Raw genomic sequence first — 16,797 nt, 5'->3', positions numbered from 1 at the left:
GTTAAGCTCCAAACAAAATCCTTGATCCTACATTTCCCATAATATAACCAACAACTTGTCTTTGTCTGACCTGGTGAACCCCAGGTTTTATACACTCTAAACCCCCAGTTTGCAACGCAGGCTCAGTGATAGATATATCTCCAGTCTTAAGCCAAAATGACCCTAATGAGGTGTGCTAGGTAAAATTTCCTTCATTAGTAAAATGAAGATCAGTTCACCTTTTTTCTCTGTACCTTCAGGGTTTTTCAGATTTGGAGATTTGGATTTGCACTGGTTAGTATTTGCTGGCATCTGGCATCACAAAAAAACATTTTCCATTTTTACCTAGTTCTTAGACTGTTCTCAAGTGATATAAAGTCAGGGCCAGTAACCCTATGTCTCGCAGCCCATTTGTGTCTTGAGTCGTTGACAACCACTGTCGTAGAGGCATCATATGGATGCTAATTGGAGCGCAGCAGAGTATCAGGACGTGTGTTGCATCCTACCCTCTCTTCCACCAATCCTTTCTTTTCTTGTCATCTTCTATTCTCTTTCTCCGGGCACTCATCCTTGGCTTAACGGCAGCTGACTTCCAATAAAGTTTTCTCATATCTCCCCGTTGACTCCATCTAACATCTCATTCCTTCACCTAATTTTTATCCTGGCTCCACACCTCAGTCTTTCACCTCTCTTTCCCACCTCCATGCCTCTCCCTCTTTTCAAAAAAAAAAAGGGTGAGAGCGAGAGATAAACAGAAGTGGAGAACAGCAGCTTCAGACTGTAGTGTGTATGTGGGAGGACTCCAGTGTCAGTGAGCAATCCCACTAACGCCACCAACACACATGAGAGGCCTGTGTGTATGTGTGTGTGTGTGTGTGTGTGTTTGTATGGATTGTGCATGCTGTGCATGCTGTGCCTGAGGGCAGGGAATTTTAAATTAGGCGTCCAAGGAAACTGATACTGCTGAATATTTGAATATTTATTCCTTATCAGAAGCTGGGATATTAATGAGCGAGCTGTGACTGAGCGGGTCATAGAGAGCAAGACAGAGTCTGGCGGTTGGAGACAGGCAGATGGTGTGTTTACTCCTCGGTTTTGATGTTTTATAGCTGTAAGAAAGCACATGAGCTCTGCCTAGTGTTTGTCCTCTGGAATTACATAAGAGTGAATATGTCTAACCGGGACATAATGTTATGATGGCAGTATTCCTCGCTCATCTGCTGTGTATTAATTTTTGGGATGTAGTCTCGAGCAATAAGGAAGATAAAACAAGAACAAGAAGGGAAAACCTGCTTTCTTACAACAATGTTTAGAAAGAGCTATGAAAATATTGCTATGTTACAGAGGTGAACCCCCCCCCCCCAACCATGAGTAGAAAAAAGTTACTGTAAAGTCACTACTAAGCACCAGAGACATACTTTAAATGTGTGTGGACTTACAGTATAACCACATTTTGGGAAATGTGACACCACTCTCGTATATAAAGCTACAGCCAGGAGATGGTTAGCCCAGCTAAGTAAAACCACAACATTATTTGTACACTTTAGTTTTTATACAGATTAAACAAATGAGGTGTAATGTGTGTTAATTAGTGAGCTTTAAATGTGATGGAAGGTGGATTTTTCTCAACCTTTAGACAGAGCCAGACTAATGTTAGCTGCTTCCCCCTGTGTCCAGCATTTAAACTAAGCTAAGGTAAGCTAACCATTTCCTTGCTATGGCCTCATAATTAATTGACAAACACAATGAGTGGCAATCGTCTCATCTAGCTTTTGGCAAGAAATTATTTTATTTTATTTAATTGCCAAAATGTCTGACTTTCTTTTAAAAAACACTAAAATATCATTTAAACTATACATAGATGTCACAGGAACATTAAAGTGTCTTCATAAGTGACACAACTTCACTTTCCCTGACTCTCGGTGTCACAGAGTCAAAGAAGCCAACATGTGGAACAAATCTCCCCTCCCTTTATCTCCTTTAACATTCACTCTGTTGGCCTATTCCCGTCTTAATGGAACAATGGAGCAGCATTACCAGCGGCTCATCCTTGTGATCCTGTCTCCCCGGGGTCCCAGTCCCCTTCCAGTGGTGTATAAATGTAGGTCGACTGCGCTGTGATTTAGAGGGCCTGTTGTTTGTTTGGATGAAGAGTTTTAGTCGAGATGAATCATCGACTTAGGCAATTGAGCATTTTTATGGGTGTAACAGATAAGAACTGAAGGCAACTTTCTCATATTCTCTTATTGATGATGATAGACAGCCAGCTGACAAAGTTCAGATGCTACAGTGTATAGTGGGGACTCCTAAAGTTTCCATCCATCATTGAGGTTACACAGTGCAGTGGATAGGTGTAGGTTGCTGTGATAGTGACTTGTCATTCACAAAGTCACCAAGCCCTAATGCATACCCTGCTTTATCATCTATTTTCCTCTAAACTAGACCATAATTTACAGAATGAACATCATGCTGGATTGAAGAAGACTTGAAACTAGCAATTGAGACCATAAACTCATTACCCAAATGTTGACTGTGGTAATAAATCAAGTGAGAAGTAGGGTTTTACAGGGGGCATAACACCCTGTAAAACAACCAATGCTGGACTGTGTCTTGGCTTTTATTTTCCCGGCCAAAACAAGTCAAAGCTGCTTAACTCCCAGTTCACTTCATTTTTGTACATATTTGACTGTTTCCAGTCTTTATATTAAGCTAACCAGCTGCTGGCTCCAACGACACATTTAGTGTACAGACAGGAGAGTGGTATCATAACTCTTTGCAAAACAACAAATAAATTTAGGCTATTTCCCAAAATGTCAAACTATTCCTTTAATACTGATCTTGTGACACTTCTTGTTTTTGTATTATCTTCTAGTCATTTTTGTAATATTATCCCTGTAGAGTCTTGCTGTGATATTTGTCTCTTTCTGAGATTCACTATAGAAATACCTCTAATCTTTGTCAGGGAAGAGTTCCTAAAGCATCATTTACATATTTGCAGGATCTGTTGTCTCCCCTTGTTTGAAATCCTCACTTTGTCAGCTTTTTGTTCACACACCAGCTGTACAATTTATCACAATATTCACTACAGGCACAATTTCAAATTGCAGAAGGCTGCAATTTTTTTTCTCCTGGAGAAAGATGTTTCAGACAGCTTTCTAAGCAAGGTAGTTTGATGTTATGCAGAATCTGTGGCCTGTAAACAATGTATTTTCAGAAGGGAAAATCATTAATTTTACTCAAACTAAGCACCCAGGCATTTTCTGAGCATCTTTCAAAAACTATTCTGTTGTATTTCAGCCCATATCTCAAAGGCAATATTGAGCAAAAAAAAATGGCAATAAGCCTGTAATTTCTTTTCTGTGTCAGCACTGTGCAGCCCAGAAGCAGCACAGTCCTTATTCCAAATGGATCATCAGACTACGAATGGATCAACAGACTACGGTAGATTTGTCTCGTCTACATTTCCATCAGCTCGTCCATTTATTCACCCGTGTGTTGCAGCGAGCAGCGTTTTCATCTGAGAAACGGCTGAAAGAACAAAAAAAAAGGAGAGAAAAAGGGCAGGGTGTTTGGAGCAGAGCCTTATCCCTCTGACACAAAAGCTCACTCTGATCCCTGGAACACAATAGAGCCAGCCCCCTGCACCCTTGGGCCAGGCAGCAAATAATACCCATAATGCAGCATGTCTATGACTGCCGGAATCCCCCGTGGCCATAGTTGTCCAGCTTTTAGAGGACTGTGCCAGAGACGTGATGCCAGGCAGCAGCCTATAATGCCTATCTATAGATGCCAATTCCTGGCACAAGCCACACATTATTCTTATTCTCTCCTTCATCTTGCCTTATGGACAGGGCGGGGTGTTTATGTGCCTTTATTTGACATAGATGTCAGCCTGTCTTGGAAAACAAGGTGCCCTTAAGGTCTAAAATGTATATACTGTACACAAGTGTTTAAACCAGCATACAGACCCTAGTCTCCTCCATCACGCTCTGTGGCATTGTTTAGAATTGATTGTTATTCAACACAACCATGCTTGTCACACCAACAATAATGTGGCAGTGCAACCCATGGTGGCTTAGATGAAGCAGATACAACAATAACAGTTCTCACACAAGTAATAAGTCCCATGGTGATGCTCCCTAAATAAAGGAACAAGGCATGCCTGTACACAGAGACTGCGAGTTCACTGCAAAGTTTCCTGCTGCACTCCCTCGAGCTCCCACCACCTCCTCAAAACAGCTCTGATGAGGGAAAACTGGGAATTTACCCACAGAAATAAAAGAGCAATTACATCTTAGATTCCTCTGAATAATTCATGTCATTGTTTGTGGGATGCTGCATGAACATGTGTTTGAAAGAAACTGGGCAATCCCTCAGAAACAACACAACTGTGCTAGATTTATAGCCTCAAAGTTGAGGGTTGGGAATAAGAAGACTCAAACAGTTATTGGTTTCAACTGGGTCAGGTTGAGTTGGTTTGGTTTGTGTAGCTACACAGCACCACACTGTGGTGAAAACAAAGCAAAGCACATAGTAGGTTTGTCGCTTTTATTTCAAATATACAGCCTTTAAATCAACATCAAAATGTATGACAAAAATACACTGGCTTACACTGTGGCATCGCACACATGCGACAGCCAGCAACATATTTATTCTTTACAAAGACAGCTCACAGATAAGCATACAGTGTGCAAATACAGTACATGAAAATATACCTAGAGTTGACTATGGATTATGTGGAGTGGTTTTATTGCCTTCAAGCAATAAACATTGTCAAATGACTCACCTTGGATGGCCTAATCTGACCCAGTGGTCTAAATCTACAGCTGTGTGGGATAAAATACCGAGGCTTACATAACTTATGTAAATAATCTTTACAGCAACGTATAGAATAACACAAGAACGCAGAGTCAACCCGCAGCTGCCCCAGGTTATATTTACTGTCTGCACTTACATGGGGGACCACTAGTCTCGCCACATATGGGCATGTGATGTGTGTGTGTGTGTGTGTGTGCGTGTGTGTGCGCGCCCTGTCTAAGCACCCACACTGGTCCTCAGGATGTTTAAATGACTTATTTATTACAGTACAACATGATGTATTCTTGGCTCTGTAAATACTCCAGGGAGAATAAATAATTTCACCTGTCCTCACATGCACACACCTCCCAAATTAGAAAACCTGCCAGATTCTAGTCCAAATTGTTGACTCACAACACACAAGCATTTTTCTTTTCAAAAGGGAATGATCGCTGCTTGCTATATATGACAGTCACAGTCTTTATGCAACTCTGGTGCAGGCTGTCTGTATGACAAACTAAGGCACTCAATTTGGAGTGTAGAAGGCAGAAAACCCCTCATGTGTATTCCACATGACATTGGGGTCCTTTTTAAAGCAGCTTCTGACTGACAATAAAGCTTCATAAACAACAGTATTAGACACTTCTCTCCCATTTACCTGTCAATAATTTAGGTGACATTTACGTGAATCCATGGGGCCAATATTAAAATTAAATGAGCGGTTAAGCTTAGCATAGCATTCGGATGAGCTAAAACATCAGATAGGAGTGTCTTCCACACTTGCCACAGGCTTTAGGAGACATGTAGCCCCAACAGGAATCAGGCAATCATGCCGCCACTCCTATACGGGTCTTCCCCCGTTCGGTGGTTCCATATCCAGCCTTTTCCCGATTTTGGTCCCATCAGCTCATCTCAGAGCGTGTGATACATACTTGTCTGTCCTTCTGTGTCTCATTCTGTCAGTCATACGTTGATCTTTTTCAGCTGTTCATATGTGAGGAAGAACTGGATAGAGAGTAAAGGAACGCAGGCAAGAGGAGTAGACATTTTTGTTTAGCAGAATGTGAGACTCAGAGATTTTGGCTCTGTCTGTATTTCAGCTCAAAGCTTCCCTTGTTAACGTTTCCTTGTTACCTCAGTCTACACTGTTGTAACAAGTCAATAATCTCATTGCATTGTTGAGGCCTAGTTGGAGCACGATGACAAACCGTCTGCGCTTCTCTTCCCCCCTGTAACTCTTTGGCCTTTGCAGAAAGATTTTCCTCGTCTTTCACTCTTTCCTTTTCTCTCCCCACCTGTCCCTCTTCCTCTTACCCCCCCACCCCCACCCCCCAATGAGGCCCCTGAAGGCCATACGTCCTCTCTAACCAGGGGTTCCTCTGGCAGTAGTTTGACAAAGTTACATAAGAGAGTTAGCCAGCATTAAGCTAAGTTTTCCTCCACTGGAGCATGGCTTGGAATCACATACATACGTCACTGAATGCATAACAGAATTTAAAAATTTTTCCTGCTGATTTCTCCAGCTCAAAAGATATTGCATCACAGAGGATATATGTAAACAGACTGGTGCACTAATGAGATAGTTAAAGGATACAATGATGTTCCACGGGCCCAGGCGGAGCCAGTTGGGAAAGAAACCCTTGTAGAGGGCCATAAAGCCCTCGGAGCGCCACGTCTGAAAAGAAAACAAACATGTTTAAAACCCATTTTATCTTGTTATCCTCTGATGGTCGTTCTAAAGTTCTCTGTGTGTCCAACATAACTACATTAAATAATCATTATCACAGGAGGCAAAAATCAAACGTACACACACAGATTCTTCTCATTCACAGATAAGTCATGAAGAAGCCTGTACTTAAAGGAATACTTCAGTAAGGTACTACTGCACTTCTAAAAATCTGTGGGAGTCACAAGAGACAGATAAAAAAGTAGAAAAGTCAAATTTGAAGTAGCTGGGGGTGAAATATGCAGACCTTTAGTCCATAGTGGTTCAAGCTTCAAAACACTGGATCCTACATTTCCCAGAATGCAACCAATAGTATCTTTGTTAGTACCATCCTACCTAGCACACATATTTATCGGGAGTTATTTTCTCCCTCTAGAGCCACAGACAACATTATGCAACTGTTTTCATGGGCTGCGTAGCACCCATAATGAGTAACCTGATGGTGGAGTGCTTCTTTAACATAGTCATCTACAAACACAATCTGAACTGGAACAAGTGTAGGATGTTTGTTTTCTCCATTTTGGGGATTGTGACGGACCTGCAATACACAGTCCAGTGTTCCCTGGTAGAGAGCTCCTCCTCTCTGGTTCATCATGCGTGTCCGGACTACGTCCACAGGGTTGGAGGCCAAAGCCCCCGCCAGACCACACACAAAGCTGGACCTGGGGGATGACAATACACAGGTTCAAGTGATAATCTGTAGATTCTATATTTTCGTCTATTAATTAATTATTTAATAAACATTGCCGTGGTGGTGCGTGTGCTGCTGATAACAACTGTAAAAAAAGAAAAAACACAAGGTTGACAATTTAACTTACACATTGAGTGTTTAGAAGAATTATTAAAAAATAATTGTCTATGGGAAAAACTATTGTTATATCAAGTGAACATTGAGAGAATATAACAAGCATATTTCAAGAATCAGTGGGCAATATAATGATGTGGGTCAACACATCCATTTGTTGAACAGGGCAGTTCATCATTTTATAGATCCACCTTAACATGTCTTGCCCCGACAAGAAATTTTCTCCCATCACATGAGACAGCAACAAGATATCCAGATGACTCGGCAAACTCACAAGAAGTGTGTGTACACGGTGTCCCCCATGTAACCCGACAGGATCAGATGCTTCTTGGTGATGTCATAGACTGGTAGCTCAACCCCGACAACGATGGCTGCCCGCTGAGCCGTTAGAGAGACACCCTGATGCAGAAGGAGAGGGAACATTACAATACTGAACATTTGAGCATTATAGAACAGTGCTGTGCTACTTGAAACCTGTGGAGACCGAGGTCATTTATCAAAGCTAATGGAGCATTTTCAGTCTTACTGTACCTTCCACAGTCCTCTTGTTCCTTCCTGCTGGTAGATGTTGATGAAGTTGCCCATCATACTGCCCTGGATCACATTTCCCTGAGCCTGCATGCGGATCTGGATAGACAGACGTAATATGGATGCATTAACCCGGCTACCGTCAAAATGCAAACAAAAAAAAAGAGGGGGGGAAACATGGTGGTAGGGATTTTTGTCAACCACGGTGTCCTACAGTAGGGTTTCTGTCCTTGTTTCCAGGTATTTTCCAGTCCCTACTTGACTTGTTTTCGTTTACAATGGCTGCTGTTTACAGATCAGCCTTGGTTCACTGCCTGGCTCTGTGAAGATTTGGCGGGCCCAGCGAGAAAACACGGTGATGAAACGCAATGTTCCAAAGCTGCAGCCATATTAATGACTCTGTTAACTCTTAACACACACGGTGGACAGGAGTGTGCCAAAAAGGGCATGGCGATAAGTGGCAGGGTAAAACATTATGTGTGCACACACACACACAAGCACATCATATTAATCCACCCATATCGTTTACAGGACAGTATGTTAAACCCCAGAAACTTTAGTCTATAAATAATCCACAAGATTGGGATTGATAGCACCAAGATGCACTTCACTCTACTTGGCATGCTATCAAGTGAGCACACCTAAAACCTGGAGCTGTTACAGACTCATCTAGAAAAGGCATATATCTATTTGTATAACTTAACAATACACAATTAAAGAAGTCAGTGGAATTTTCCTGCACGCTTTGCTGCAGAAATTGTCAAACCTGGTCTATTGCTTTGGATAATAACTGACAGCACATTAATTAAGACAGGACCAGGAGAATCAACACAGTCTTCATGTGTGCAAATATCTACCTTCAGTACATCAGTGGGGTTGGCGATGGAGGAGGAGATGACTCCAGAGAGAACACCACACATCACATTAGTCAGCAATGTCTCATCTGAAAGGGGAGAAGAGTGGGAGGCACACTGTAACTGTGAACAAGCAGCATCTGATCGCATTCCTCAGACAGTTTTATCCTTACAGTATTTTACAGAAGTAGTTACAATTTTAATTAGCTCTCTGTATGAAACTGAGAGACATTTTTAAATAGGACACACATACACCCACCCACACCTGCACCTCTCCCTTCAAGAGGAATATTCATGTGTCAGTGGGGGCAGGTCACTGCCTGTCGAAATATGTTTGTGTGTGTGTCAGAGAGAAAAAGAGAAACTGGGACTCACCCTCGGGTCTATCAACCAGCAGTCGTTTAAAGCTCTGGTATGTGCCAATTTTTATGGTCCCATAGGAAGCCTGCCGCAGCATGGCAGGAGCTATTCTGTAAAAGTCAAGTTTATTTTTATTACTTAGCACCACAATATCTCAGTGGGCTTTACAGACCCACAAATGTGCATCCTGATCCACCCTATGCCCTAAACGAAAACAAGGACCCCCTCAGAAAGAGACTTTTTTGGTGGGGGGCATAGACAAATCTAATGATTTGAAGAGATTCAAAGACCCCCAGATTCAAAGGGGGTCTTTGGGTGCAAAAGGGTTTAGGTAAAGGTAAGTGGGATAATTGCTGTTACACAAACAGGAAGTGTACAAAATAAAATGAGTGTGTAAGTTTATAAAATAATACCAATAATCAAAGAATAGGTCCAATACTTAGCCTACGTTGTAAACACAGGGTTTGGAAGACAAATGCATAAAGACAAAACACTCAAGGCTCATGAATCCACCATACTGACCCTGAATACAGTGCCCGGAGCCCCTCCTCTCTGCATATCCTGACTATAGCATGGAGCATGCCTCTGTAGCGGATCTCTCGGTATTTGCTGTCGCCCACCTGGCCTTGTACTTGAAGACGGGTCTTAGCCAGGTCGATCGGGAAGGTTCCTGCAACACAAACAATGTGATATAGGCTACTTTCTTACAAGACAGTAAATCAGAGCATACATTTAAATAATCCACGCAGCTCGGCCTCTCCGCCGCTCCACTCATCACTCACCGCATTCCGCCGTCACAGAAGCCAGCCCGCCGAAAACAAAGGGCTTCCAGTTGACGTTAGACATTTTCTCCAGCCTTACACCGAGTCACAGTGAAAACCTCCCGGCGAAGCAGGTAAACCGATATTAAAGTCTGCAGCTAATACTTCCAAAGGTGCAGGCGCGTTTCAATCCCTGCCGGCGTTTGAGAAGTCCAGCCCAGCTCGCCCTCTCCTGCCGAAACTCCGCCCATCGCCCCCCTGGCAACAAGGATTGTTCAGTGAGCCAGTGAGTAGGCTAGTAGTGATGTGCGATACCACTTACTTCCTTTATGATCCAATACCAAGTAGCCTAAAACCCAAGCTGGTATTGCCGATGCCAAAACCAATACTTTTTACATATTTTATTTTTAGTTTAATGTGATCAGCCTAGTCTACTGTTTTTACTAGGTCTCTAAAATGTTTAACATTTGGCTAACGTGTTTATCCAAAGCAACTTACAATTGCTATTTATGTCAGAGGTCATATACCTTTGGAGCAATTAGGGGTTAAGTGTCTTGCTCAGGGACACATTGGGGGAGTTGAACCCGGGTCTCTTACACCAAAGGCATGCGTCTTATCTGCTGTTCCATCACCACCCCCTGTGGTATGGAGAAACACAAAAAAGTCTACAAACATACTCTGTAGGTCATACAGTAGACTTTAAGTTGTATAGTATATCGCTGAAAGTGACGTTTTTAAGGACTCTGTCTCCCATAGGTTAAGATGACATCTGATCCAAATGAGAAAATAGAATTTTTCTTTTGGCCAGTCTGCAGAGAGGTCAGAGGTCAGAGAACATATGGAGTTCACAAGTGATTCAGTCTCTTTTAGCAGTGCAGAGGTCCAAAAGGAAACTTTGTTAAAGTAAACTGAGATAAACTCCTATTGCTTATTGACAAAAGTGTAATTCTAATCAATGTAAGACGTAAAGAATTAAATAAGTTGAAGAATAAACAACTACCAACAAGCTGTGTACCTACTGAGCTTTGCCCATGATGCCTGCTAACCCCCACCAGTCCGGTTTGATGTGCTTGGATCGGAGGCACCTAGTAGAGGCTGACTCCTGTGTCACCTGCTTCCTGCTCTTCCCAGTAAGTGTATTGTGTGTTATGACCACAGGGTATTTTCCTTCAGTCACAGGCAAGAGTGCAAGATGAATATGAGGGTGGACGTTGAGGGCACTGACCCTTAACACCATTTGTCTAGGGCTGTAAGTGTTGTAGTCAGTATTTGCCTTGAGTCCACGAGGGAACCTGGAATGTCCCAAAAGCAGATGTCTGTGTGCATGTTCAACAAGCCTCATTCTCCTCTTGCACTCTTGCCTACAAGCCTCGATGGTCAGTGTCATGTTGTCATATTCAATGTTGATGCCTTGTTCTGTGGAGAAAGATTAATTCAGATTATGTGTGCAGGCACTTTCATTAGGATTAACCTGGACTCAGTGCAGGCCAAGAAGCTCTTTAACAGGTATAAATTACTATTCTCAAGGGCTGAATATGAGACTACTTGTAATGAAAAACTGTTGACAAGTATTACCTTCATACCACCACAGTGTAGAGGAGAATTCCAGGTTTTCATTAATTGCTACTATCATGATTACAAAGATTTCAGGCATTATTTGAGGACTATACAGTCCCCCAAACAGTAACTACACTTTGTTTTGTTTTTTTCTCTCCCAATGCTTCTTCAGTCCACCCATTCGCCTCTTTGTTCTGTCACTGAATCAATATGTCATTGTGTCTTAATAAGAATATCATGTGCCAATAGTTTATTATGTTAATATGATACCAATAAGCTATTGTACTATACAGCCATCATGTCAATATGCCCTCATGCTATTGTAACATGATGCCAATAAACCAATGTGTAATTTTGCCAATATGTGACTGCTCTTGTGAATTACAGTTTTTTTCGATTGCTAACCAATATAGGTAAAAACAGAAGTCACATTGTCAAAACTCTTCACACAGTGAGCGAATGTTAATCATTTTTCATTGCTTTCACACAAAATACATTTAGTGACAACTTTATCCAAAATCCACAATCTCTTTTCTCATTACTACTTTACCACCTGCTAAACACTATATATTTGCAGAACATTTTTCAAATGCTGTCTCCAAAACTGTTAAAAACACTTACCAGCACTAACCAGATTGAGACATGAAGAAAATCTCAGCAGAACATTTACAGTAAGTTTTATGTTTATGTCTATGTGCCCAGTGTTTTGAAAATAAGTGTGGTTTAGAACTACAGTCTGAGTGTAAAGCAGGCAATGTGCTTGTATTTTGGCAGACTTGGTTCATTGTTTTTCAAGTACCAGTGCTAGTCTGTCACGACAATTGTGCCAAAGCGATTGAGAAAAACTCTAACTAATCAGATCTCAAATGCATTTATGTTGCAAGGGTAAGACTCGGTGTTACAGCTTTGGAAAATGGAGCATGCAGGAGACAGACAGGGGCAAGAGTCTGCCCGTGCAAGATGAAGGGGCATTACAGTGCAGGGTGGTATGGTGAGGAGGAGAGGCAAAGGGAGAGGGGGGCACAGAGGATGAGATGGAGAAAGGCACAGAGAAATCTTAAATGAGATACAGGCAACTATTATAGACCATATAATCAACTATGGCCTAAGTATGACAGAGGCTAGTCAGAGAGTGCAGCCTAATCTGGGCCGGTCCACAGTGTCGTCAAATAAGTGTTTTGTTTAATGTATAGTATGTGCCATGGCTGACATCAATATTATTCTGCTGCCTAAATATACAATGTTAGCATTTGGACAATATTATATAGCGGGTAACTGTCACACTTCCAGAGTCATTTGACAAGATGTCTTTGCATTTGACTTGGTCTGAGCAATCATAAATCATATTTATTCATTGATTTATTTATATTTGAAACACGACTTAATTATTTTGATTGAGTAATCACCTTTTGCAGGTCACATCTAGTGGTGTGCTGAATGTACAACGTGGTGAGAGGATTGTACTTTTAGGTACTTAAGTTTTAACAATTGGATGTTTGTTTCAGTAAATGTGCCAAATCGATTAAGAAAAACTATTGCAGCACTGAAATTTGTTTTTTGTTTCAACTTTTTATTTTTCACAAGTAAACAAGTATATGCAATGATATAGAAAAAATAAAGGATACTGAAGGAAATTTCTGCATTTCTGATTATTTCTTGTGACATATTCTTTAGTACAGTTGATAAAGTGAAAATATCTTATTTGATAATAAAAATACTAATTTATGTGAAAAATCAATCGAAATTCAAAGATAAAAATTAATCATTTATGTAATGCTTCCTGTTAGTGTTTTTTAAGGTAGTGAATAATGAGTGACAATGTTTGCTCTCTAAATGTGAGAATTGTTGCCAGCGTTTGGGTGTACAAGTTTATTTTGAGACACGTATGATGTGTTTTTGGTGGTTTGAATGAGTTTTTAAGGTGAGTTTAATTGTTTGTCCAAGATGCATGTTGGCAATGCAGACTGTATGAAGAGTTTTGAAAAAGTGGCTTCAGTTTCCAATTTAAAAAAAGTGGAATATAAACATGGTGAAAAAGTCAAAGTTAAAGCTTTTATACATAAATGCCACAAGGAGGAGACATGTATTTAGACTGCATCGTACTGTAGTTCTATGATAATACCACTAGAGGTCAGAACTACACCATTGTAATATTCCTCCAACGTCGAGGCCTATTGCACAGATTATTGACAGCACTAAGTAGCAGTTCAGTCTCTTGAGATGGAGACTCAACCTCTTACATATTACATATAGGTCAGTCAGTTCCTACTTATGAGTGGACACTATATACATAGTAAAATATGAAATACAGATATGTTTGAATAACAATATGCATGTACAACAGATAGTGAGCGACATACAGTGAGACTGTGTATAGGATTTGATTTTGAATGGATGACATGCTTGTCTGGATGTAAGTGTGCTCTGCTTATCAATACAGATTTCTACAGAATGAATGTATTGCTTGTGTAAATACCTCAGCTTTGTCTTATTTGTTTTCTATCATATTTGTCCTTCTGGTCTCATCTTCTGGGGAGCTTTGGTTCTATTGTCCTGACTGCAAGACATTTGTCTAGATCATGTTTATTATGATCATATGCTAGTTGTATGGTTTGATTAATGGGTTGGCTATGGGTCAGTAACCTCAGCATTGCCATCAGTATTATTAATGACTGAAGGAGAAAGAGGTGTGTGTATGATGACAACCGGAAATAGATGAATGGAAATTTTGCAGTTTTATCTGAAACCAATAGTGTGGTATGGCCACATTTTAACGTGGTAATTTGTCATAAGGAGATTGAGAAAAGACCTGGGATAGAAGAGGAGGGGATATATCTGTGTTAGGTGGAGAACAAAATAAGGATGAATACAGTTGTATTATATAGGAGAAGGAAGTGAGTGTACATAGCCCCCTATTCATCATTAGTTTGACCTGTTTGCACAGTCCCCTCTTGATCATCTCCTGATGATCTTCAGAAATATTTGTTTTATAATTGTGGGGAAAAAAGCTTTGATGCTTACTAAAGTGAGGCATACATGGGAAAATGTGTATGACTGCTGCCAAAATCAGCATTTCATTTGTTCATGGTATTATACAACCACACCGGTTTGCAGTACTGATGCTATTGTGTCAGCTAAATAGCATGTTTTGTTCTCACCATGAGTGACTGCGGGAACATCGTACTAATGTCACTGAGCATCACTTGACTGGTGTTTTACACTAGCAAATTTCTCTGCAGAAAAAACGTGTGTGCATGTGTTAATGTAAGATACATGACAGAAAAGTAGGTGACTGGTGGTCACAAGACAACACGGTACAATATGTGACCGAGGATGTATGTGGAGTCAATTAGATAGTATGTAGTTTCATAACCCTGAGCTTTGAACACAAGACCCCTATAGCCAACACACACACACACGCAACATTGGACCTGTATGAACTACCCTAAAGTAATAGTTTTTTGGACATACACATTCACTGTCTTGCCATTTAGAAGAGAAGATTGATAGCCATCTCAGCTTAGCACAAAGACTGGAAACAGGTCAAATCTACCACCACCTTTAAAGCTCACTAATTAACATGTTATATATGTTATTTATAGTTTAATCCATATAAAAAAGAGATGAAGTTTTAAAATGTCATGTCAGTCCAATGACTGTCCAATGACGTACTGACAAGTTGCGGTTTCACTAACCTAACTATGAGATATAACATGCTAAGGCTTGCTATTTCCCCCTGCTTCCATCTGCATAAGCTATGCTAACTGGCTGCTGGGAGTAAAATAATATTTACCGCTCAAACAAGAGCGTAGTATCAACCTTCTCATTTCACAAAATTTCAAACTAGGCTATTACTTTAAGCACATGATACATCGATAGTGTGACACTTGTAGAAGTCAAGGCAAGTGTTAAGGCACGAGTTTTCATCTTTTCATGCTGAAGGGTTTAAACACCCACACATGTCCTAGATAGAGGAAACCACCATCTCTCCTTTTGTTTCTTTCTCCCGTTTTCCTCCAGGAAATACACACACTTAACTCCATATATGGGAAATAGGCTCAGAGATGGTTGGAAATCCTAATTGCACCCAATAATTGTTGATATACTGTAAGGGATTACATGACTAAACCAGTGTGCTTTCAAAGGCTTCCCACCAATCATACTGATCATTCTGGTTACAGTTTTATCTCAGGTTTTGTGTTATATTTTTAATTTCTTGCAGAAATTAATAGCCTAAGCCTTTTTTACAGCATTAAATTGGAACCATCAACATTAAAGTAATGATGTTTCCTCAATGAAAATAATTATTTGCAGGGGATAATCTGTGCAAGGTGAGACTACACTGATGAACACAGCCTCAAACACACACACACACGTGTGATGTTTTGGTCCCACTCTTTGTGGTGAAGTATTTTTACCCCGTCCTCAGGGCAGCACTGAACTTAATGGGAAGCGAAGGCTTGTCCACTATGGTTAGTGTGTGTGTGTGTGTGTGTGTCCTAGTTGTTTACCATACCCCCTCCCACTCTGCTCCTCACACCCTCCAGCTCCGAGAGTGTGGACTCATCACTATGACGATAAATGTGACATTCTGCATTCTGATTGGCTGGACATGAGCTGTGACTTACCCGCTCCTCCAATCTGCATCCAGACTGGATGTGAGAGGTGAGCCTCAGTTATACAAAACCCTGACATTAGAATGACGCAAAAATAACAGTGTTTTTCCAGACCTAAATTTTTACAGTCACACCATACAAGGAATTCTCATAAGACGTCATCACAAATCTCCATGATTCACTGATACGCCACCTGTTAATGTCCCCTCTGTGAGGTTACATTAATATGTGGCTCTTCATATATAAAGTACAACACCTGAACACCTACAGAAGTATACAAGTGTGTGTGTGTGTGTGTGTATGTGTGTGATTACTTTGGTTTGAGTTTCCTGGTTGTCCACGAGGCACCAGCCCTCAGGGTTACTGCCCTGTCAGCAGGATTCCCCTATCAAGGCCGCCAAAGAGCTGAAGGTGGAAGGATGCTAACTGATAAAAAATTCTCTAAGATTTCTCAAACTGGAGAAACTGTTGAAAAGATGGAAGCTCAACTTTGAAGTTGACCTTAACCCTCAACTAATTACTAGTAAGAACAGCTGACTTACTTTTCCTTGATCTGCCTGTAACAAAGAGTTTTTGTTGTTGCCAAGAGGAAAGAGGAGTGGACTTGTGACAGTGAGGTCAGCAGTATGATTCTGTGGACTGGATTTGAAATGTGGAACACAAGAAAGGCACTGTGAGTCACAACATGCTGAGTTTACATGTTCTGGGTAAGGGAACATTAAGATAACATGTCACGATCCTGTCCTGAGCTGGTCTGGGTTATATTATTTTGGCCATGCCTCCTCTGTGTTTTGATTTTGGTTTCTCTGTGTGT

General features: G+C 40.9%; 1 protein-coding gene across 1 annotated transcript; it reads right to left on the bottom strand.

Moving 5' to 3' along the window:
* Nucleotides 1-4,512: 4,512 nt before the first annotated feature.
* On the bottom strand, nt 4,513-10,032 carry LOC119902435 (kidney mitochondrial carrier protein 1). Its single transcript, XM_038718619.1, has 9 exons — nt 9,832-10,032; nt 9,572-9,719; nt 9,065-9,159; nt 8,693-8,778; nt 7,839-7,934; nt 7,582-7,706; nt 7,041-7,164; nt 6,371-6,451; nt 4,513-5,781 (listed from the first exon to the last, which is right to left on the bottom strand). Exons 1-9 carry the CDS (start codon nt 9,893-9,895, stop codon nt 5,740-5,742), a joined length of 861 nt encoding a protein of 286 aa, XP_038574547.1. The 5' UTR covers nt 9,896-10,032; the 3' UTR covers nt 4,513-5,739.
* Between the last annotated feature and the right edge of the window lie 6,765 nt (nt 10,033-16,797).

The sequence above is a fragment of the Micropterus salmoides genome, unplaced genomic scaffold (assembly GCF_014851395.1).
Source record: "Micropterus salmoides isolate LMB-PRFRI ecotype aquatic unplaced genomic scaffold, ASM1485139v1 Ms_hic_scaffold_14, whole genome shotgun sequence".
Classification (NCBI taxonomy): Eukaryota; Metazoa; Chordata; class Actinopteri; order Centrarchiformes; family Centrarchidae; genus Micropterus; species Micropterus salmoides.
This window is presented reverse-complemented; position numbering and strand designations above follow the sequence as displayed.

Coding starts and splice junctions, on each gene's coding strand:
- LOC119902435 (XM_038718619.1), bottom strand. CDS start 9,895: ATGTCTAACGTCAACTGGAAGCCCTTTGTTTTCGGCGGGCTGGCTTCT. Junction 7,707..7,838: donor GAACAAGAGGACTGTGGAAG/GTACAGTAAGAC, acceptor CTTCTGCATCAG/GGTGTCTCTCTAACGGCTCA. Junction 6,452..7,040: donor CACTGGACTGTGTATTGCAG/GTCCGTCACAAT, acceptor TTTTCTTTTCAG/ACGTGGCGCTCCGAGGGCTT.